At 32.5% G+C, this 22,784-nt stretch overlaps 5 protein-coding genes across 6 annotated transcripts; 2 read left to right on the top strand and 3 right to left on the bottom strand.

The window, feature by feature from the left end:
* Positions 1-73: 73 nt before the first annotated feature.
* LOC103569492 (zinc finger protein 570) lies at positions 74-3,612 on the bottom strand. The gene is made up of 3 exons (XM_008546815.2): positions 3,186-3,612; positions 2,722-2,856; positions 74-2,655 (listed from the first exon to the last, which is right to left on the bottom strand). The coding sequence occupies exons 1-3, from the start codon at positions 3,306-3,308 to the stop codon at positions 982-984; spliced, it is 1,932 nt and encodes a 643-aa protein (XP_008545037.1). The 5' UTR covers positions 3,309-3,612; the 3' UTR covers positions 74-981.
* A 1,820-nt stretch (positions 3,613-5,432) lies between these two features.
* LOC103569509 (metabotropic glutamate receptor 8-like) lies at positions 5,433-12,628 on the top strand. The gene is made up of 14 exons (XM_008546842.2): positions 5,433-5,639; positions 5,903-6,118; positions 6,388-6,519; positions 6,804-6,983; positions 7,177-7,346; positions 7,602-7,756; positions 7,929-8,231; positions 8,365-8,520; positions 8,683-8,809; positions 8,977-9,088; positions 9,439-9,665; positions 10,500-10,780; positions 11,151-11,455; positions 11,677-12,628. The coding sequence occupies exons 1-14, from the start codon at positions 5,433-5,435 to the stop codon at positions 12,145-12,147; spliced, it is 3,042 nt and encodes a 1,013-aa protein (XP_008545064.1). The 3' UTR covers positions 12,148-12,628.
* Positions 12,629-13,005: 377 nt separating this feature from the next.
* Positions 13,006-15,909, bottom strand: LOC103569494 (uncharacterized protein KIAA2013 homolog). Its single transcript, XM_008546817.2, has 7 exons — positions 15,726-15,909; positions 15,137-15,650; positions 14,832-15,069; positions 14,371-14,612; positions 13,996-14,223; positions 13,619-13,893; positions 13,006-13,468 (listed from the first exon to the last, which is right to left on the bottom strand). The coding sequence occupies exons 1-7, from the start codon at positions 15,892-15,894 to the stop codon at positions 13,281-13,283; spliced, it is 1,854 nt and encodes a 617-aa protein (XP_008545039.1). The 5' UTR covers positions 15,895-15,909; the 3' UTR covers positions 13,006-13,280.
* A 148-nt stretch (positions 15,910-16,057) lies between these two features.
* LOC103569493 (U6 snRNA phosphodiesterase 1) lies at positions 16,058-17,719 on the top strand. Its single transcript, XM_014441727.2, has 4 exons — positions 16,058-16,157; positions 16,303-16,445; positions 17,043-17,377; positions 17,453-17,719. Exons 1-4 carry the CDS (start codon positions 16,072-16,074, stop codon positions 17,642-17,644), a joined length of 756 nt encoding a protein of 251 aa, XP_014297213.2. The 5' UTR covers positions 16,058-16,071; the 3' UTR covers positions 17,645-17,719.
* LOC103569510 (tonsoku-like protein) lies at positions 17,613-22,697 on the bottom strand. 2 transcript variants are annotated; one of them, XM_008546843.3, is made up of 3 exons: positions 22,396-22,697; positions 18,901-21,873; positions 17,613-18,655 (listed from the first exon to the last, which is right to left on the bottom strand). In XM_008546843.3, exons 1-3 carry the CDS (start codon positions 22,412-22,414, stop codon positions 17,712-17,714), a joined length of 3,936 nt encoding a protein of 1,311 aa, XP_008545065.1. In that variant the 5' UTR covers positions 22,415-22,697; the 3' UTR covers positions 17,613-17,711. The 2 variants fall into 2 exon arrangements, with proteins under 2 accessions (XP_008545065.1, XP_053596443.1); XM_053740468.1 differs by lacking the exon at positions 17,613-18,655 and having other exon boundaries at positions 18,993-19,073; positions 19,141-21,873.
* Between the last annotated feature and the right edge of the window lie 87 nt (positions 22,698-22,784).

The following is a 22,784-nucleotide window of genomic DNA, read 5'->3' as shown; positions in this document are numbered from 1 at the left end:
ATATATATATATATATATATATATATGAATATATATGTATATGTATATGTATATGATGCAATTACTGCTAATTAAAGCCGTCCACGTAATTCTAAAAAATATTCTAACAATAGTTATTATTACATTCCTAAATATTGCATACTTAGTTAGTAAATTTAATTTAAAGGAAAGAAAAATAAATGATGAATTTAAAAACGCGACAAACCGGCAATGAGAATTTTTTTTATTTAAAATATTGTTTGTAAAAGATAATAAATAAAGTTGAATTATTATTTAAAAATTTTTATTTATTTAAATTTATATTATGTTATTTCTTTAGTATTTACATTTCTTTGATATATTTTTATTTCAGCCTCTTATTTAAATTTACCCTTATTTTAGGTTTAAGACCTGTCTTCTTTAAGTAATGTCATTTATTATTTTTTATTATGTAAAGTGAAAAAATAAAAAAAATAATAATAATGTTCTCAATGAAAAATATATTTAATATTTTTAAAAGTGCGGACTATAAACTTGCCCAGAATTTTCACTTCCGTTCACTTTATTCCGTTAAATTCTTGAATTTACTTTTTTGATTCGCAAAGAAAAATTTGAATAATTTATTCTTTTGTTAAATTTTTATTCGAAATCAAATTTAATTTTTTTTATTGGCAGTTTTAATTTTCAGTTTCTTTCTTTGGTGAATTTTAATTTATGAGAAATTGATACATATATATAAAAATATGTATATATAGACATAAATATGTATATAAAAATCTTAAGTAATAATAATAATAATAATAAATAAATTTTTATCTGTAACAATTTCAAAATTTCAAATATAAACCCGCCAATTATTATTTATTTCGGTAACAAAAACCAGTCATATATTTTCTAAGATCTCAACAATACTAATCAATAATTATTTGGCAGCTATCGTAATTAATTAATTACAACAAATACACTCGCTTTGAGCCCCAGTAATTAAAAAAACAATTAATATCAAGTGTAATGTATCAGTTCAAAAAGGGCATCGACATTTTCTTTCTCCGAGTCCTCATGATTTATCTGATTTTGATTGTCATGACCAACGAGATCAACGTCTTCAATAAACATATCATCCCCCACAGTAACGTGATTTAATATATCATCCGAGTTAATTATAATAATTTGATCATTACTTTTAACACACTCACTGTCATTATCATTCTCATGATCATCCTCATTAATAACACCACCACCACCACTACCAGCATCATCAGCAGCACTACTGGCATTCACATCAGCAATTAAATCACCGTAATTTTTCTTACGTTTGTACTTTGGTTTGTCGCAGTGACTCTTCATGTGTCTCTTTAACTCGTACCTCCCGACGAATTTAGCGTTGCACTTATCACAGCCGAAGGGTTTGTTATCAGCATGGCTCCACATGTGTCTCCTCAAGGCCGCGCTGAATGTGAACGCGATACCGCAGACATTGCACACATAAGGTTTCTCTCCCGTGTGCAGAACCGCGTGATCGCGCAACGTAGACCTCTGATTAAATTTTTTACCACAAATTTCACATCTGTAATTGCGCGGATTCAAATGAAGTTTTATGTGATTAACAAGATTACCTTGTTGTGAAAATGATCTGTTGCAAATGTCACAAGTGAAGGGTTTCTCGCCCGTGTGAACTCTCATGTGTGTTTGGACAGTTCGGTTGTTGGGAAAACGTTTACCGCATATGTAACACGGGTACTTGGGTAAACATAAACCACGTGGGTCTAGATGTGTCATTAAATGACGTTTATAATTTGCTTTGTGATTAAATACTCTAGTGCACTGGCTGCAGGAGTAACTCGTGTTATTACCGTGAGTTTTGACATGACCCTCTAATTCGCATTTGGTTTTGAATCTCATTGCGCATCTGGTGCACCGGTGACGGGGAAAATCAGTGTGACAAATCATGTGTCGCTTCAAATATCTCTTAGTCGTGTAGGCTTTCCTGCAAATGAAGCAAATGTACGGACTCGCCCCGGTGTGGACTTTGATGTGAGACCGGAGCTCGCGGTTGCTGTCGCAGTCCTTCTCGCAGACGACGCAGAAAAATGGGCCGTTGCTGGGCACATGGTTGTCGACGGTATGAATCAATATCTCGGACAGATCTGTGTAATTATGCATGCACAGGGAGCACTGATACTGCATCGTACCGTCCTGACATTTGATGTCTCTTATTCTAACAACTGTGTCATTAATGCTGCCCAGTAAATTGTTACCGCAGTTGTAGCCGTCAGAGTCCGAAGCGTTGTCATAACTTTTGTTATCGATTTCTCTGACCGCGTAAGCGCCAGGGTTAATATCCGGATCCTCATCCGCTTCTTCTTTATCCTCATCATTATTTTTATCTTCCATTTGGTCCTGCTTTAATAAATCATTTGGCATCGCCATGGGGTTAAGCTCCAAACTCTCGTCTATTTCTTCGTAATTTATGTATGACAGAAACATGTAGTCCAGAGATGGATCGATTGCCGTTATCGATTCATCTTTAATGTCTAATGTTAAATTCTCAGGATCGTATTCTGCGAACAGCGGATCTGAGTGCTTTTTATCCAGCAAATTGTCGTCTACATCATCATTAATTGTTTTAATTTTTGCCGAATCAATTGATGCTGCTTCGATCAATTTTTCTGAACCCTGTAATTTTATTTTTTAAATTAATTATGCATCGTCATTACTTTTTTTTTAAATTCATTGACTTACTGATGGATCGGTTTTTAACATGTCTCGGAAAATTTTATCGGACTTTTGTACTTGGATTTTGAAGTCATAAAATGATACCGTACGATAAGCACATTTTGGACACAATGTTGTTGGCATGCCGTCATTTTTACTGATCTGTAAAATAAATTAATTTATTAATTACAAAATAATAAAACTCAGTATTAATTTTTGACACAAACTTTATAATTTAATTATTCCTGATATGATTCTGAAGTTAACAGACAATTAATTTTTGAATTTTTTTTCAATTAATTAAAAAAAATTTTTAAATATGCACATGTAGAAAATTAAAAATATTACAAGTGCAATTTTTTAAAAATATTTTTATTTTGCAATTTATGGTTTTTAAAAAAATTCAAAAATCATTAGACGGCTAACTTTAGTATCCTACCTGACAGTTTAAATAAAAAATTTTTTGAATAATTAAATTTAAAAAAACTTACGTCAATATCAGCGATATCCGCCAGCTTATCTGGTAATTCCTTATCATTAACATCAGCATCAAACATTGACAGCAAAAATCCACCTGTTTTCATACACCCCCGACAAATATCACTCTTGCTCATAATTTATCCCCAATTACAAATCCCCGCAGTAAAAAATTTAAATAAAAAAAAAGTGATAAATTTTTCACCCCAGAGTTCGTAAAATCCGGATTATTTGTTTATTACTTTTAATTAACCAACAAAGTTAGACTTCAATTATTAAGTGTCACAATAAAACTGGAGCAGCCTCAACTTTTCTCATTAGCAAAGTTAATATTTGCTACAACAAACTTATTATTATTTTTAAATTATTAATCAATCACTTGAAAATATATAACAAATATGACCAACAACTTGTTCTTCAGCACACAATTTATAACAAATAACAAAATTACAAACGTGAAGTTGGCTGCTAGTTCGAAGTAACCCTCCCCCCGCCCTTGCGCGCTAACCAATCGGAAGCGCGGGAAATTATAAACTCGCCAATAGATTGGGCGGTAAATTTTTTTCCATCGCGGGAATATTCAATAATGGAGTTTAAATTGGAAATATATATATATATATATATATATATATATAAATGTTGACATATATGCATATTCATCTACATCCACACACATATATGTCATATGTGTATAATATGTTGTATGTATATGGAAATATATGATATATGACATAACAGAGAATATCATATGGACGTGTGCTACTTTATAGATTTTTATTTTGATCCCAGACCTCAAGAGCACCCGCCTGCTATTCTTTTATGGACCGAGTGCACTCACAGAGTGAAGAGAACTGAAAATCATAGAATCCAATTACCAAGGGAGACAAAAGATGTTTAATCTTTTGATGTATATTTAAATTAAACCCGAAAATTAAATTTTTATAAATATATTCACTCAATTATAAAATCAATTAAATAAATGAATATCAATTATATCAAACCAGCTTTTTATTTTATCACAATCCGTTCATTTTATCAATTATAAATTTAAAATTATTAATCCCCGGATCGGATAATTTGAATTTATAATTCACTCATAAATATATACTGAAGTTTATATCGATATTATTTATTTTATTTAAATGAATGACATTTATTATTGGATACTAAAATTACTGTTTATTTTCAGTATTTGTTGTTTGTCGGATAGATAGCTTCGTTATTTAATTGAGTAATGTGCAGGTACGGTGTGCGGATTATGATTGTGTGGAAGCTGATGTGTCGATGCGCTGGATAGATTCATACTCTGGATATATGCCTGTATTTCTCTGTGTATTAGATAAATTATACGGTACGGTGAATAAAATACCAGCTCCAGGATATGTACCTGGTGAAATAGAAGTAAAATAAAGTCAAAAAATAAAAAAAACAATGATCCCATTTGCGCAAACTCGGTGATTTTGGTACAACAAAACGAGAATCCCGATGAGCGCAGCATCAGTTTGCTCCACGAATTTCTGTGTTACGGTACATGTTATATATACATATATAGATATATATATTAGATTCTATTCGATATCCTTCGTAACCTTCATCCTTTTTTTTATTATTATCAGTTTTTTTTAGAACAAGTGATTATGTATATCATGTATGTGATCAAGTGGACACTCCACATGTGGAAATTCTAATTTGTCTTTACCGCGATTTTTTAAAATAAATAAAATTATTTGAAACTTGGCTCCAAATTTTTTTATTTACGATAAGTAGAAATTTTGCTATTGATAAAAAAAAAATTAATGAGTGAAAGTAATTAAAATTTTATATGAAATTTGAAAGTATGACAAGACAGGGATTTTAATTATGTTAGAAAAAAAATTTTATAATTAATGTCAATGTAAAATAATAATTGTGAAAAAAAATAAACAAGGGTAGAAAAAAAATTTTGATGGATAAATGAGAATAAAGATAAAAAATGAAGAAAAAAAAATAAAAATAATAACAAGGTGATTTATATTCGCAAAATGATCAGGAGCTACTTGAATTGAATTTAAATAAAGTGTCGATAAGAGTTTTTATAAAGAGGAGCGCTCAATAAAATTTATCTTCTTTACAAAAAGAAAAAAAAAAAGAAAAAAAATAAGCAATCAGTGCATGATGTTTTTGAATAATTTATAGATATTATTTATAAATTTTTATTAGTGCGACACAATAAAAATAAAAATATTTAATTTGAATAATAATAGAATTAATAATTATAAATAATGAAGAATCAGAAACGCCGTAGCCCGATGAGTGCGCTGATAAGGACCTCGATAATATTGCTATGGATATTTTTGATATTTTCCGTTTTCTCATTTACGGAGGGTTACAGCAGTGCAAGGAGTGATTACAACGGAGCAAACAGCTCAAAACTAATTAGAATCGACGGGGACATTATTTTTGGCGGGATTTTTCCGATGCACGAACAGGTGATTATAATAATAATAATAATAAATAATTAATTTACCCTCGGTATTAATTAATACATCAATCAGTTCGCCAGAGTTTAATTGATTGGAAATTAATTAAATTTACTATTATAATTATTATTGATAAATTGATGATGCTATTGCTATAATAATTATTGTTATTAGTATTGAATATTGATGTCATTATTATAATTATTGATTACTGTGGTATATACATATACATATATATATTTAGAGATAAAATATTGAATTTGGGAATATAGATTGTCGGATTGAGTGGTGAATTACCGTGCGGAGCAGTAAAAGAGGAAAAAGGAGTCCAGCGTTTAGAGGCAATGCTTTTTGCGATCGATGAGATCAATAGAAATGACGAGTTGTTACCAAATACCACCCTCGGAGCACTTATCCTCGATTCATGTAGTAGTGATACATATGCTTTGGATCAAAGCATGGAATTCGTACGTTCCTACATGAATCAGGTATTTTTATATACATTAATATTAATATACTAAATATCAAATCGATATATCTTTACATATATATTCACTGTGCGTCACCATCATCATATATACATATATACATATATACATATACATTGACACGGTCTGTTGTGTGCTGGGAAGAATCTTCGGCACTCCACTGTGCAGACTACATTACAGAATCATAATAAAATTTAAATTTTAATTTGCATATACATATATTTATGCATGCGAAAGTTTTCGAAAATATTAACATTGATTTTTTTAAGGACATGTCGGAGTACAAGTGCGAGGATGGCAAGGCACCTCTTTACGTGCCTCATAAATCCGTCACGGGAGTTATCGGAGCATCTTTCAGTGTCGTTTCGATAATGGTCGCTAACATATTAAGACTCTTCAAGGTAGAGGAGATTCGATATATATTTATATGAAATAACAAACGACAAACCCTAAGATGTTATTTTAACTTATGAAACTCTAATACTTGTTAAAGTTGTTTTATTTCTCGGTCTTATTCTTCAGCTTCGGCTTTGGCTTTAGCTTACCCTCAGCTCTAGTATCTCCTATCCATCAAAAGATAGGAACTAGTTCTAGGCTTGCTTACAGCATATTTTTGTTATATTTTTTATGTTTTACTTTTATTTTTAGTACTTTAATGTATCTACTCGGCGATTCCTTTTGACAGATACCACAATTGAGCTACGCATCGACGAGCACAGAGCTCTCGGACAAAAGTCGTTTTGAATACTTCAGCAGAGTCGTACCACCGGATAATTTTCAAGCCCAGGCAATGGTTGAAGTGGTACACCAGCTCGGATGGAAGTACGTTTCAACGGTCGCTGTTGAAGGGGATTACGGTGAAAAAGTAAGATTACTACTCATAAATATATATATATGCAGCATCAAGTAGTGCGCTGATAAATTAAACCGGCTAATGGAATAAACTTTAATAAAATAAATTAACAAAATTACTTGTGATTAAATTATTAAGTTTAATTTATCACGAGTTATTAAATTTAAGTGTGCGCTATAATTTAATTTACCTTTATATCCTCAAGGGAATAGCGCGCTTCATTGGTCTCGCGTCAGAGTACAACATATGTGTTGCAATAAGTGAAAAAATCCTTCGTAATTCACGTGCCGAAGATTTTGATAGAATTATTGAGCGGCTTGGATCCAAGCATAATGCCAGAGGCGTTATTTTATTTGTCGACGAGGATAACGTCAGGTATTTTTATCATTACTATTACTATTGCTCTGCTTTAGTCCCTTTTATATATATACATATGTATACATATATTTACCAAATTAACGTATTCCGCATCGTTAAATTCTCAAACAAGTTCCACCTGATAAATAAAAGTTTTATTGTCATTGCCGTTATTATTAACGTAGTAAAGTATTTATTATTATTAGTTTACATCGTTATCTTCATATATATCTTTATGTATTTATCTAGTAACAACATAATATTTTTTATTAGAAAACTTTTGCAAGCAACTGTTCGTGCCAACAGAACCGGGCACTTTATGTGGGTCGGAAGTGACTCGTGGGGCGCAAAAGTTCATCCGGTACGAGATCAAGAGTTTGCTGCTGAAGGTGCGATTACAATCTTGCCGTTTGGAAATTCTCTGAGAGGTACTGTATATATCTATATATCTATATAGAACATTAAAAGTTACCAGCTGACAAACAAAAGAAATATAACTTTAGCTCATTACTCATGACGTCGTGGCACGAAAAAATATTGAGCTAAAAAATGATCAATAGCAGGAAGAAAAAAAAATAGATAAAAAAATTTTCTTTATAGATTTCGATGAGTACTACAAAAATCTAAGACCTCGAGTGGGCAACGAATGCAACGGACAGACGGAGAAAAATGTTCCCCATCCGTCAGGAAGTAAGACGGGCAAGATGGTTAACTGTCGTAACGTTTGGTTCCGTGAATTCTGGTCTCAGCACCACAAGTGCCATTTTATTGAGTCAAACTCAAACTCTTCAGTGTCTGACTCAGGTTCTAATTCAAATTCAAATTCAAATTCTGGCGCAAAACGTTGCACAGGCGATGAGGATCTTGTTGACTACGACCAGGAAGGTCTCGTTCCATTCGTAGGCAAGTAATTTACTTTAAAAACTCATCAGTTATCTCCGCGTGAGAGAGAATAAATAATTAAGCTTGACGAATATTAAGTAAGTAGATTAATTATTTATAAAATTAATTATTAAGACAACGTACCGTATTGTAGTTGACGCGGTGTACGCGATGGCTCACGCAGTGCACAACATCATTAACGACGAGTGTGTTAAGAGTCGCGGAACGGTACACCATCTGTGCGAAACTCTTGCTCCAGCTCCCCCGGGTCAACACCTTCTCCACTACATCCGCAACGTCAGCTTCACGGGTACGTATTATTTTATAATCTCCGTCAATCTGACGAGCAAGTAGCTACTTATTATTCTATAAATCCGAGCTTTTGGGCGTAAAGCTTCTGCGCGTCAAGATATTTATTAGTCTTGAAGCCAGTGAATATATTTACATTTAATTTCCCATGAATACTCGATAGGTCGTCAGGGCACCGAAATAAGATTCAACGGGGACGGCGACGCCTTTGGTTTCTATAATATCTATCAGTATCAGCGCACAGATGAAAACCGCTACGACTACATGCTCATTGGCTCGTGGAAGGAAATGTGAGTATCCTCCAAGTAGATCATCAACTTTTTTATTGTTATAAATAGCTTTGTAATAACAAGTAATAATAGAAGCTGGGTAATGTAGACAATAAATGAGTTTATTTATACTTATATTGGACTACTTACTCTATAATTTGTTATTTAATTGTGTTTATATTATATAGACTCAATCTGGATATAAACATGACTAGATGGAACGGTGGATCTGGTGATGTTAATATTCCACAGAGTGCTTGCAGCAGCGACTGCCCTGTTGGATATGTCCGCAATTTTCAAGTAATTTTATTTTTTTAATTTTTAATTTAAATACAGTCGACTGCGGCCGTTCTAAGCCTCTTCCTCTCAATCAGCAGTTACTGAGTGCAAACCAACTTTCTCCACTAAATGACTTTTTTTAGATTTATACCAGGCAGCCTCCAGTAAAATTGTCTAAATTATAAATTGAGAAGAGGGAAAAGTAAAGAAATTAATGAGGAAAATTTAGAAGAGCTAGAAAAATCGAGGGCCAAAATGCGCGATGAAAAGACAGAAATTCTGAGAGAATTTTCTTCTGTCATCTAAATGGCTTATGACGGCGAGTCGACTGCATGGGTTTTAAAAAATAATTTTTGAAATTTATTTAATAGGACATGTGCTGCTGGAGCTGCATGCGGTGCCCGGACAATGCCTACGTCTTTAACGATTCTTGTCGTAACTGCGAGCCCGGGTGGGCGCCTGACAACATCTCAAAGTCACGATGTATCAAAATACCTGCTGAGATAATAACCTGGGCAAGTCCGTGGGCTATAGTGCCTCTAAGTTTTGCAAGTATTGGCATATTAATTACACTCTTTACGATAATTATATTTGTAAGGTAAGTATCGCCGATGAAATTGTATTATTATTATTTTAGAGTGCTAGAAAAAGTAAAAAAAAAAAAAAAAATGAGGTGGAATTTTTTAGCTGTAAAAAGTGCGACGGCTGCGCTTGAATTTCATTTAAATTATGCGAATAATTTTTTTCGGTTCGTCTGTGTTTAAAAGGTGACAAAAAAATTTACCGATCCATATTTTCCTCTAGTTTTTATATTTTTCATAAATTCTCTAGTTCAAAGTTTATAAATCCCACTCCAAAGTTTGAATATTTAAAATGTAAATTATATTAAAATTCACTTTCAATTGGCTCTCAACGAAACTATCATTAAAAAAAAAAAATATAAATTAAAAATTAAAATGACTATTTTAAGTTAAATTTAATTATACATTTTACTGAATAAAACTTTTGTTTTAGCTAAAGTAGTTAATTAACATTATTTCGTTGAGTTAGTTTTCCTGTAAGGCCCATTAAAAAGTTAATTGTCACACAACTTTGATATAAAATACTGTAGCTATAACTTTAAATCCGGTTGACTTGGAAACACGATACAATAGTTTGCACTGTACACTATTTTAAAAGGCAATAAAATATAAATATAAATATGAATTGAAACTCTGTCATCTTGAGTTTCAATAAGGATTAATTGGGTCACAAGAATAAAAAAGCACTGACACCGTCGGCTTTTAAAGTCGAGCTTAAAAATTCTGTTTTCCGATATTAATATTTTTGACACTTGATATTTTCATAAAAGAGCCAGATAAAAATATATTTATTTTTACAAAATAAATATAAGCTACCTATTGATTACTTAATGAATATTTATACTGAATAGATTCAATCACACTCCGGTAATTATGGCCTCGGGACGTGAATTGTGCTACGTACTCCTCATTGGAATACTCTTGTGCTACGGAATGAGTTTCGTTATTCTGGGAGAGCCAACACGATGGAACTGTACATATCTACGTATCGGACTGGGTCTCTGTCTAAGTATTTGCTACAGCGCTATTTTAACTAAAACAAATCGTATATCAAGGATCTTTACTCAAGGAAAAAAATGTCTCAAACGGCCTTCTTACACTTCTCCCAAGAGTCAAATTGCCATTTCCCTCGGTAACTATACAGCAAACTCAACATCTTAATTAAATATAAAATAAAAATAATAATAATACCGCTACTTTAATTAGCGAGAAATTTCCTGCTGCAGTTGCCGCAAGGGCGGATAAAAAAATTATTTTTTTTACCGAACGATGTAATTTATTCTTCAAGTATAAAGATACAAATTTTATTCATTGATCATTTTTTTGTACGCCCTTAAGGTTCCTGGGATAGAAATCAGTTTTTTTTATCTCAAATAATTTTTTTTGACATCGATAAGTAGCAAAATAAAATTTTTCATATTTTCAGTTGATAAATAAATCAACTAAAAAAATTTATTCATACGCCTTTGTCACGTGATATAATAATAATAATTATTATCCAGGTATCACATCACTCCAACTAATTGGTACGATAGTCTGGCTAATAATCGAACCGCCAGATATAAAAGAAATTCATCCGAGTCCATTAACAGCGGTTCTAACTTGCCGTGTGTCAACATTCTCACTGATGATGTCCTTAGTTTACAATATGGTGCTGATATTAATGTGCACACTTTACGCCTTCAAGACACGTAAAATACCAGCCAACTTTAATGAAGCTAAATACATTGGATTTACAATGTATTCCACGTGCATCGTTTGGCTCGCCTTTGTTCCCATATACTTTAGCACTTATAACGATTACACGGTACCTATTAAATGCCAAGTTGTCGCACGTGTGTCGTTAATCCAGACCTTAGATGTTATAGTTATTATTATTAAACATTACCTTTTTTTTTTGTAAGTGTCCTTATAATTAGGCATGTTTTATGTCCGCATGTATTTTATTTTATTTGTCATTTATTTTTATATAAATTGACATCACGATCCCACATGCCAGCGATATAAAAAAATATATTTTAATTTCAGATTCAAATCGCCAGCATGTGTATGTGCATCAATATATCGGCGACTGTGGTGCTGGGTTGTCTTTTTATACCAAAAGTTTACTTGGTGCTGTTCCAACCCAACAAAAATGTAAGATCTGGTCACACGAACACTGTGAGCGCCGGTGGAGGTGCTCCTGGTGGTGCCGGTGGAGGCTCCCACGCGGCTGGTAATGCTCAAAACAGCTCGTCGACACAGTCCGGGTTGAGGTCGACTTACAGTATGAGATTCGTGGCATCGAGGAGCCAGACGATGCAAAGTGTCACTTCCTGTTCGCGCAGCAGTCCGGTTAATCAGAGTAGTAGTCTGGCTGGTGATAACGACGACAGTAGTAGTATTAATAAACCTGTGACAACGGTATCAGCATCAACAGAGGCAGCAGCAGTAGCAGCAGCAGTTAATGGCGGTGACGCTCAAATTAGTCCTTTATGTGAGGAAACTTTTTTAAGCTAAATTTATTTTTTATGTTTAGTAGATAGATTAGTTTTTATTAATGATAAGGAAAACGATGGACGAAAACAAAGTCTCAATATTAAAAGTAATTGATATATATAAGATATACAAATAGTAGAAATTATTATTATTATTATTAATATAGGGGAAGGGGTAGGAGGCAAAATGGGTCGTGAAAATTTTTTTGTCCGCAAATAAATATTCAATATCAATATGATCCGCGATAAAAAAATTTTAATTTAGGGTAAAATGGGCAGCCGAAAAAAATTTCTAAAAAATTTTTTTTCCATTGAAAATTTTGATTAAATTATTTGGGTTAAAAATTCGGTGGTCCATTTTACCCCCGTAATTTTAATTTATAAAAAATTTAAGCCGGCTCATTTTGCCCTGGCTTCCTAAATTTTGTGTGAATGTTAACGCTATTTATTATTTACTCTGTACGTAACGTTTTAAATGTTTCAAGGGATCCGTCCACTCGTTATTTCTTCAAAACGCTATTATATATAAATATATAATTACATATTACATCGTGTGTAATTAAAATTAGATAATCAAAGCAACTAAATCATAATCAAATTATAATCTTCAGTTGCTTTATTCCAACTGTATTATATTGTCTTCCATGATGCGTGACATTTCAATTGAAATAGAAACAGTATTTATTACTATATTATTATATTTAATTATATTATATTATATATGTATATTTAAATTAAGTAACATCAATATCATTGTTATAGCAGTTACTTCATATATTCTATTAATGATTTTATTTATAATTAATTAAATTTCTATAAATTATTATCAATGAATATATATATTAAATATATATACTCATTTATTAAATTACTAATATCCGAATGCTGGTACAAATAAATAACATACCGCGAAATTCAAATTTTTTATATAAATTTTTAAAAGTCTTATAAAAATAGTTAAGTATATATCAAAATTTTCTCTCCCCCCTCTCTCTCTCTCTCTCTTATACACAGAAAATTTATTATTACGACAAATAATAAATAAGTCATTTATTTTTTCTTTAATACGAAAAATATATACACTTACACGTGTTTTTATTTTGTTCTTTTAAATAATTAATTGTTATTTATTTATTTAATAACAAAAATTAAAATCTACGGTTTGCTGTATCGTCCTCGCTGGCGATCCTGACGCCCGTAGTATTCAGTAAAAATAAGTTTGCACAAAAACATGTGGAATACTACTATTAGAAAGCATATACTGACCCAGAAGAATGTGGGCAGACCGCCGAGTTGGTGCCCGTGCTTATGGAGAGCCATCACGTGGTGATCATGAGCGGGTGCTAGAAAGTTAACTTTAATTAGTAACATAAATAACAATTAAAACTGTATTATATTTATTATTACTGATATTATCAACTGTAGTAGTTGCAGTAATAACACTAACGATAATGGTAATGTAATAATAATAATAATAATAAATTGTAATGTACCCTCTTCAACTTGATGTACATGCAGGACATTACGAAGGTCCTGCATATGCTGGTAGTCGGAAGTAATATATAGTATAGACGTTAGTGGTTTTGTTAATTTAACTGGAAAATTTGTATAAGACTGACTAAGAAGTACTGGTGAATCCAAACAACCAGCATCACAAGCGTAATAATCGCTGTCGCTACGATCCAACGCGACACTCAATACTGCACGATTGTCAGTACCAACAGTCACTGATATATTTACGTGCGTAATATTACCGTAATTAATTCGTCTGGAAGTATAAATATTATAATTATTTTACTCGAGTACGTTAAGCAACTGTTGAATAATAATTAAGTACTAAAATAATTAAAAATAAAGGGAGAGAATTTACCTAAATAAATAATTACGATGTAGATATTGCGGATCGATATTGAAATCTAGATGCTGATTACTGAATCTCAACCCACCAAGACTTAAAACGATCGCTTGTTGTACTGCTGATGGTCCGCCTGCTAATAAATGATGACAACCTTGTTTTGCTAGTGTTATTATCCAAGCTTTAACCACGGAATTAATTCCGTCAATTGTGGACGTGTCTTTCCACAGTTTTACTGCGTCGCTGTAATAATTATTTATTTATTAGTAAATAAATATTTATGATAGCTACTATTAATTACATTAATTTTACACTTTAACTGTTAAGTAATAAGATAAATTAGTAAATAGACAAGAGTGTGTGTCAATAAATGTGATTTGTCATACTAACAGCGTGTGATGCCCGCGATAGCAGCCTTCGTTGTTTGCTATAGATTTTTCAACGTTAGCAATACCGCGTGGTATTTGTGATAGCACATAGTAAATAGTCGAATTTATTTTGTGGCCATTAATAGCGCCTTTAGCTTTTGAATCGCTGATACTGAAACCAGTATTCCAATAACTTTGCCAAGCGTTTGTATGCTGATTTAATAATCCTTGCTGCTGTTGTACACTTACAGCATCTTTCAATGCCTGAGTAAAATAAAACATTTTAATAAAAATTATTACCTTTACTTTTATTTAAATTCCTCTACATTAAATAAAAGAACCGATTATTGACAAATACTTTAATTTTTTTAGCGCCAAAAAAATAACGCGGACTGGCGCGAGTTGGATATAAATTATGACAGGCACAGTGTCAATAATTGGGACTATTATTTAATATCTTTATGTTAAATAATAAGTACATACTTTGGTGGCTTTTCTTTCAGTATTTTTACGTTCGTTTTCATACTGACCAAGTGTTATTGGCTCGCTGTAGCAAATACTCGTTAAAAATTCAAATTTTGTTGTACTTTTCGGTTTTACAGACAAATATTGTGTCGGTACCGAGTAAACAATTGTCATAACAATTATTTTATCTGAATTAGGTGATGGTAAAAAGCCGGAAGTCACCGTGTACTTGTGATTAGATCCGTCAACTTGGAAGCTGAATAAAAAAAAAATAATTAAATTTGTATTTAAATTACTGGGTAAATAAATGAAAATTAACTCACTTGGTTGATTTGCTGTCAGTCCAATGATTGGTGTTTAATTTAAACGTAAGACTTTGGGTCGATGATGAAGGATTCGTGACAGTGATGTCCTGGACCAGTATTTTATCGAAGACTTGATGGACATAATACTTGTGAGTAATTGAATAGCCATCTTTAGCACACTGATACCTGGACACGACGCCTTGGGTAAAGTGGATGACGTCAGCTACCCTCTGATTGTTATTATCCTCGGGTATTACCGCCACTAATGGATCCCACTGGGTATTCAACGATAATGTCCTGTCATGTTTTATGTACACACGTGCATTCTCCGCATTAATTTCAATTCCAAATAACCCGTTGCCTATATAAGGTAAATATTTGTCCTCAAATGACATAAATGATAACGACGTTGATGATGATAATGATGATGACGATGACGACTCATCCGCATGTTCTATTATTACTGCATCATAAACACGTGCTTCTGCATAAGCACTTGATAGTTTATCTTCGAGACAAACATCTTCGAATGCTAGATAAATAAATCAATAAATAAATAAATTAATTAATTAACTAAAGAAATAATCAAGAGTTAAATTGCAAATACCTTTTACTGGTGTTTTATTATTGAAAAACCATTGAGCTAGTGATGATCCAAAGTATAATATAAATATACAGAATATAATAAATATAAATAGTCTACGATTTATTGAACTGCTGTCAAATAATCTGCGTAGACGTTTACCGAATTCATAATTCCCACCATTTCTCATCATTTTATTTACAATAAATAAATATCAATAACATTTACTATTTATATATATACTATTGCATTTTATTTAACAAGTAAACTGTGTGTCGACTAAAAACAGCTGATACTCTATTATTATTATTCTTATTCACCATCTAAAATCCACCCGGAATCCGTCAAACGTAAATATCTAACCGTAAAAATGGCTGGATTCAAATTGATACAAAATTATTTATCTGACTCTGACGATGATGCTGACATGTCATGTAATTCTACTTCAAATAATAAGTGAGTAAAAATAGATTATTTATTATTATTATTATTATTATTATTACTATTGTTAGTTTTTTTTTTTTATTTTAAATCTACGGAAGTGAAGATGGAGGTTAGGAATGAAAACTTTGAATAATTATTTTTTAAAAATTATTTTCAGTAAAAATTTTCCCTTGCCAAGTAATTTATTGTCCTGGATGACAGATGACAGTGAAATTAAAGAAGATCCAGATAAACATGACGGGCGTATCAGAAGTTTTAAACATGAGCGCGGCAATTGGGCGACGTTCGTTTACATTAAATGTGAGAAATTTAATATTATTTGTAATTATATTAATTACTCACTGGTTATTTATTTAAACTTCTTCAGTCGAGTTTTTAATTTAAAAAGTATTTTTACCGGAAATTAGGTCAAAAATTCAGTTTTACAATTTTATTAACATTAATATCTATCAGAATTTATTATTCTATGAAATAATTTATAATTTTAAGACGTAATAAATTTAACCACCGGTTCAAGTCATATTTTTTATATTTAAAACATATATTATTAATAACATGCTATAAATTATTTACAAACGTTAGTTACCGACATCGAAGCTCCAGTGGTTTAACACCAAGATCTAGGTTTGAATCTTTAAAAACCTAGATCTCTTCCTGTAGATCAACAATTCAAATAAATATATGACTAAATAATTTTTATAAAAATTAATATGTAATTAATTGTCTATCATATTTATTTTAATTACTTTCAATGGAGGTCCAGGTAAAAGGATGTCCTGTACCCAGAAATCTTTAGTATTAAGGCGACTGCTACTAGGAAATTGACCAGAGTTGATAACTTCTGTTTGTTATCAAACAAAAGGTATCAATATAAATAATTGATTAAATTTTTTTTAGACCAAGTATGGGATTTACTCGAAGAATGGATGAAGTCATCGACAGAGTGTCTCACTGATGGTAATTTGATAATTGAAAATAGTCATATTAGTTTGACGCGTACTTTAATATTCAAATTTCACTGGATTGAATCTTTTGTGGATAGTATGAAGAAGATTTGCTCATCAGTATCGCCATTTACACTTGAGATAAATAATGTTAGAGTTTATTGCAACGAAGAGCGGACACGAACTTTCCTGGGGATCGAGTGCCACTGCCAGGAGCCAGGTTTCATTCACTTGATGGAGTCGCTGAATGAGTTGCTGGCCGAGTATCAGTTGGAATCTTTTTACCAAGTAATAAATTTAATGTAATTAAATTATCAATTATTTCAGTTCATTTCCTTTAATTCTTTGAAATTTAAATTTTAGGAGGCTTCATATCACATAAGTTTTTTCTGGATGCTCGGGGATCGGGAGAAGGAACTGAAACCTCATGTAGAAAAATTAAACGACAGTTTAAATCAAGTGCTGATTAAAGATTTAAATAAAAACTATATTAAAGTATCAAAATTACACTGCAAAATTGGTAATAAAATTTACATATTTACATTAAAGTCATAAAAAAATTACAAATTTATTTATTATTTGATATTAATTGTAAAAAATAAATTAATAAATATTTTTCTAATCAGTAAAACGGTTTGAAAATTACAATGTCGTAAGGCATTTTAAATTGTTTTGCTTTCCCGCACCATAATCTCGCCCAAGAGTCACAGACGTCTGATTGCATACTAGTTTTCAAAGTACAAACAGACGGATCATCAATAATTAAATTGTAATTTGGTATTGCGGTGATTTTCTGACACCCCATGGTGTCTATTAAACTTAACGTCGGTTTGTACGCGAGCAGAGATTCTAACGCCGTGTAAGTTAATTGGGAATTATTATTCAAAATAATTTTAGATAAATTTTTACATTTGTCCAACAATTGTATAACATCTGTGTCGGTTAAATTGCAACCGGCGAGCTCTAAATTTTCCAAGCTCGTGTAAGCCATTAAATTTATTTCACTGGTAATGGGCAGCCGTGTTGTTTGCGATAAATTTAAATAAACTAATTGACGTTGGAGTAAATAGTCAACTTGATTATCATATATTTTATTCCACGATAAATCTAAATTAATTAAATTCGTACTAATTGTGCTCCTTGAATTCAATTCAAGTTTATTTAATTTACAATTGTGTAAATTTAATTCCTGTAAACAGTAGAGTGATGTTATCAGCTCGGTGAGTTTACTTTGTGATTTTTTATTCAGTGGATTACAGCTTAAATTCAAAATTCGCAGTTGCGATGGAAGACTGTCCAATTTTTTAATACAATCAGAATCGATGTCGCAACTAGGCAAGTGTAGTTCTTGCAATTGTTTCAATTGGTTCAATGTATAATTAAGTAACTCGCCGTGGCCAAATAAACTACACGACGACAGTTCTAATACTTTTAGATTTTTTTCGTATTCCAGGCTCTTGAGTAATGCCACCACTTCGATGTCTTCATCATCCCCTTTTAAACGCAGGATCTCGGAATCTTCACAAGCTCGTAATGATTTTAATTGTTTTGAATCACTATATACATCTAGAACATTTTTTTAAATTATTTATTTATTTACAGTAAATTACCCGGTCCCCAATCCATAAAAATTTTTATTTTATAAAAAACCCAGTCTCCAGTTTAAAAAAAAATAATTGAAACTACAGCAAAATACTAGAAATTTTTTATTTTTTTGTCATACAAATTGAAAAATAAAATATTTAGAGGACTAGTTTTCATGAGAACTGGGGACTAGTCAAGTCTACTTTGTGGAAAATAAATATACATACCAATATCCATTGCTGAGCAAATTATTTTGTATCTCTCAGTAATTTTTGGCACAACTAGATCAACTATTTGTCCGTATAGATGTATAACATCATTTTGATTTGTAAAAACTAAATTTAATAAATTCTCCGGCAGCAATTCTTCATCATTACCAGTGGAAATTATTATTTTAGCGCTGCAACCAGTGTTTTGATAAATATATTTCGTAATCTCATTAACCAAATTATTAAATAAATAGTTACTTTCATCAGGGCGTTTCAGTTTCAAATTTATTGACATGTTTTCAATAGTTATCTTAAAATTTATTGACTCAATACTTAAGCTACATTTTTTTACACTATCTACATCATTTGTGTATTTTTGTATCGACAGCTGATTTGTTTGGGAAGTATTTTTGGTAAAGCCTGTTACAAATAAAGTCTTTTGGTTCTGACTGTTAACTTTCTTCGGCTGGCTCCGTAAATTATTTTTATTTAATTTAATATTTTTATTACTGGTAGTCTCCGTAGCACTTTTGTGTCTTCTCACAGTCTTTGTCGGGCTCTTTTTGACAAAAATGTCTTCATCATCATCATCATCATCATCATCACCGTCAGATATGGTAACAGAACTAGAATTAAATGACTTTCTCTTAGAAATAGGATTTACAACCTCATCACTGCTCGCTCGTTTTAAATTATTCGTTGCTGCAGGTGCAAATAAATCGTCTTCAAGCCAATCGTCCACCAGCTGCTGCTCGCTATCAATCAGCGGCGTAATTTTATTGTTAACAGATTTCGAACTGGACTCGTACGGTTGATTTAAATAATTTCTATTCTTCAAGCTCTCGATAGTTCTCCGGTAGTCCTCGCTGGCGGATATTCTTTCGGGCGACGGTGGTTTCTTTGGAGATCTATATCTGTCTTCTTTTGAGTCAACAGTAATTTGGGAACTCACGTCTTCGTCAATTAGGGGTTCGTCAAATGATTTGTTGAGCTTTGACGGCAGCACAAGACGCAATTTATCACGAATTAATTTGTATTCCTGTTCATCAGTCGCCGTCCACTCGACTATTCCTTTTTTCCGGTCATGCTCCAATCGATCCCGCCAGTTTTCAAAGCAATCCAGTATCGATTCACCGGCTTTCGTTCTTAAACTAATGTCAGCACCCCGTTCGATCAATAAATTCATCATAGAAAAATGCCCACAAGACGCTGCATCGTGAAGTGGCGTTACATTGCCACATTGAGCACCGCCAGGGTCATTTAAATTCGCACCGTGCTTTATTAATAGCTGGGCTATTTCAATGTGACCGAAATTAGCAGCCTCATGCAGCGGAGTCCAGCCGCAGTTGTCCCTGATATCAACAGGATGTCCAGCTGTTAAAAGATTCATAACTTCCTGGATATTATTATTGATACAGGCAACGTGAAGTTTCGTCTCCCCTTTCTCATTGCGTTTTATAACGAACCCACGTCTAGAAGAGCGACGGGAACTTTTAGATTTTTCTTCCTTCTGCAACTCGGCTTCAACATCCGACAGCTCGTCTAAATCAATATCCATCCCTATCGCAATATTTTCTTCACCCTCGCTACTACTCGACGACTCATCATCAATTATTAACGATCTCAATGTCTCTATTTTATCATTTATCTCTCTAGCCTCTTCTGTGGCGCCTATTTCCTTCAAATAAACCTGCATTTCTTCCAGCACAGTCAACTGCAGACGTTGATCCAACGACTTTGACGCGCTAGTTAGCGCAGATTCATAGACCTCGCGTACCTCCGATTCAATTATTGACGTCTGTTTTACGTTAGAAAGCAAATCCGCGAGAAACAAAGCTGAGCGACAGGCTTCCCGATGATCTTGATCCCAAAGTTTGAGTTCTAATCGGGCATAAATGCAGGCCTCCTCGTACTGCTTGGCATCCTTGAGTGTCTGTGCGAGACTCACCAAAGCTGCGCTCACTTTACTACGATAGACATCGGGTTTTTTCTCAGCACACGACAACATTCCTTTGTAATACTCAATAGCTTTATCATAGCAGCCGCCAGCAGCTGCTGCGTCTCCCAAATTCTCATACAAGTTCATCCGCTTCTCATTGTCCTCTTCTAGACACAAGTCCAGCTCATATTTATCAATCACCACGACTATTTTCAGTAACCTAGAGACAGTCGCACTCAGCGAAGGAACTTTTTTTTTATCAACGTAAAGGGAAACGAGAATTTTACGCGCCTCAGGCCAATCGCCCGTCTTTATTAGGAGTTCGGCTTGACTGATCCGCGCGGCAGTAATTTTTTCAGGTTCATGAGACAGTTTTACCGCCAACTCATACCGTTGTAAAGCGTCAGGATAATTTTCTTGTCGCTCATGAACAGCACCCAGCGCGATGTGAATCCTATAGAGATCTTCATTCAATTTATGCTTCTCGCAGAGCTGCGCAGCTTTTTCTATCAACTCAATGGCTTCGTCCAGCTCCTTCTGGACCTCTAGTACCAGCCCTAAATTCAAAAGCAGCCTTGCCCGCATCATCATCACCTCTACATCCCTGATATCTTTACCCTGCTCCAACTTATCGCACAACTTCAAACTCTTGCTGTAAGCTTTCTTGGCAGCAGCCAAAGCTTCCTGCTTTTGTGCCGACTTCTCACAGGCTTCGCTCATACAAAAGTACATCCTACCCAGGGTAGCGTAAGCTCTCTGCTGTTCAATCAAATTTCTCGTCTCCTTCACACCCTCTAAATATTTCGTCAAATGCGACAGAGCCTCTTCATAATTACCACCATCAGTGTGGATCTCCCCGATCATCCTGTGAGCCACCGCAGTGCTTAGCGGGTCATTCAAAACTTCGCACAACCTCAGCTGCTCCTCATATTCTTCAAGTGCCTCATCCATTCGTTTAGATTCAAAATATAAATCTCCAAGTTCTTTTACTATCTCTGCTAGCTGTTTGACGTTTCCATCTTTTTTCGCACGTTGTTTTCTTTTCTTCAGCTCTGCAAATAAATTATAATTAATTATCACACTCCCAGTAACTCGACACAGGGTTGCCATGTGGTTAAAAATTTTTAAATTCAAAACTTCACTTTTAATGAATAAAATTTTTGTACAGAAGACTTTTTAAAATCTTTTTTCTGCATATTTTAAAATAATCTTATCTGATAATAAGTAATTTACTTATAAATTATAAAAAATTGGGTCTGTTATTTAAATGCTTATTTTTAAACTGGGAAATTAAAAATGTAAATTTGTCATGGGCTATTAACAATTTTTGAATTTTTCTTTCAACGAATAAATTAAAATAAAAAATAAAAAATTAAAATATCCACATGTAGAAAACTTTCAAAACTACAAGCGGAATTTTTTCAAATATTTTTTCTTTTATAATTTATCCTTTAAAAAAAAATCAAAAAATTATTTGACATCAGATAACTTCAGTTTGATTTTAAAAAATTGACCCGGCAACTCCATATCCGTTTAAATAATTAATTAACGATTAAAATTTAATATTTACTTACTTTCTTCCTCCATTGTCATCTGATGTGACTGATAAATAAAGATCTTTATTAAAAACTTAATTAATCAATTAAATTCAATGAGCAAACAAAAGCACAGACATTATTAATTTAAAAAAATGAATAATTAAAATCATCAGCAGGTGTTATATGCTCTATTTAATTTATTTATAATAATTCTAACCATCAACAAGTGCACTGAGCTTGAGACATTTGAGTACAAACTGTACTGTAAATAAATTTCTACAAAATATATAGCTATATATACATTTTATGAAAAAGGAGAAAAATGGAGGGAAAGAGAACAATTTTTGAATAGTTCGCATGCGCAAATATATACATAGATATATTTAGATATATATAGATATATGTGTAACCTCTAGCTGTATAGT

This window comes from Microplitis demolitor, chromosome 7 (genome assembly GCF_026212275.2).
Source record: "Microplitis demolitor isolate Queensland-Clemson2020A chromosome 7, iyMicDemo2.1a, whole genome shotgun sequence".
NCBI classification, from domain to species: Eukaryota; Metazoa; Arthropoda; class Insecta; order Hymenoptera; family Braconidae; genus Microplitis; species Microplitis demolitor.
The sequence above is the reverse complement of the archived record's forward strand: the minus strand, read 5'-3'. Positions and strand labels throughout refer to the sequence as shown.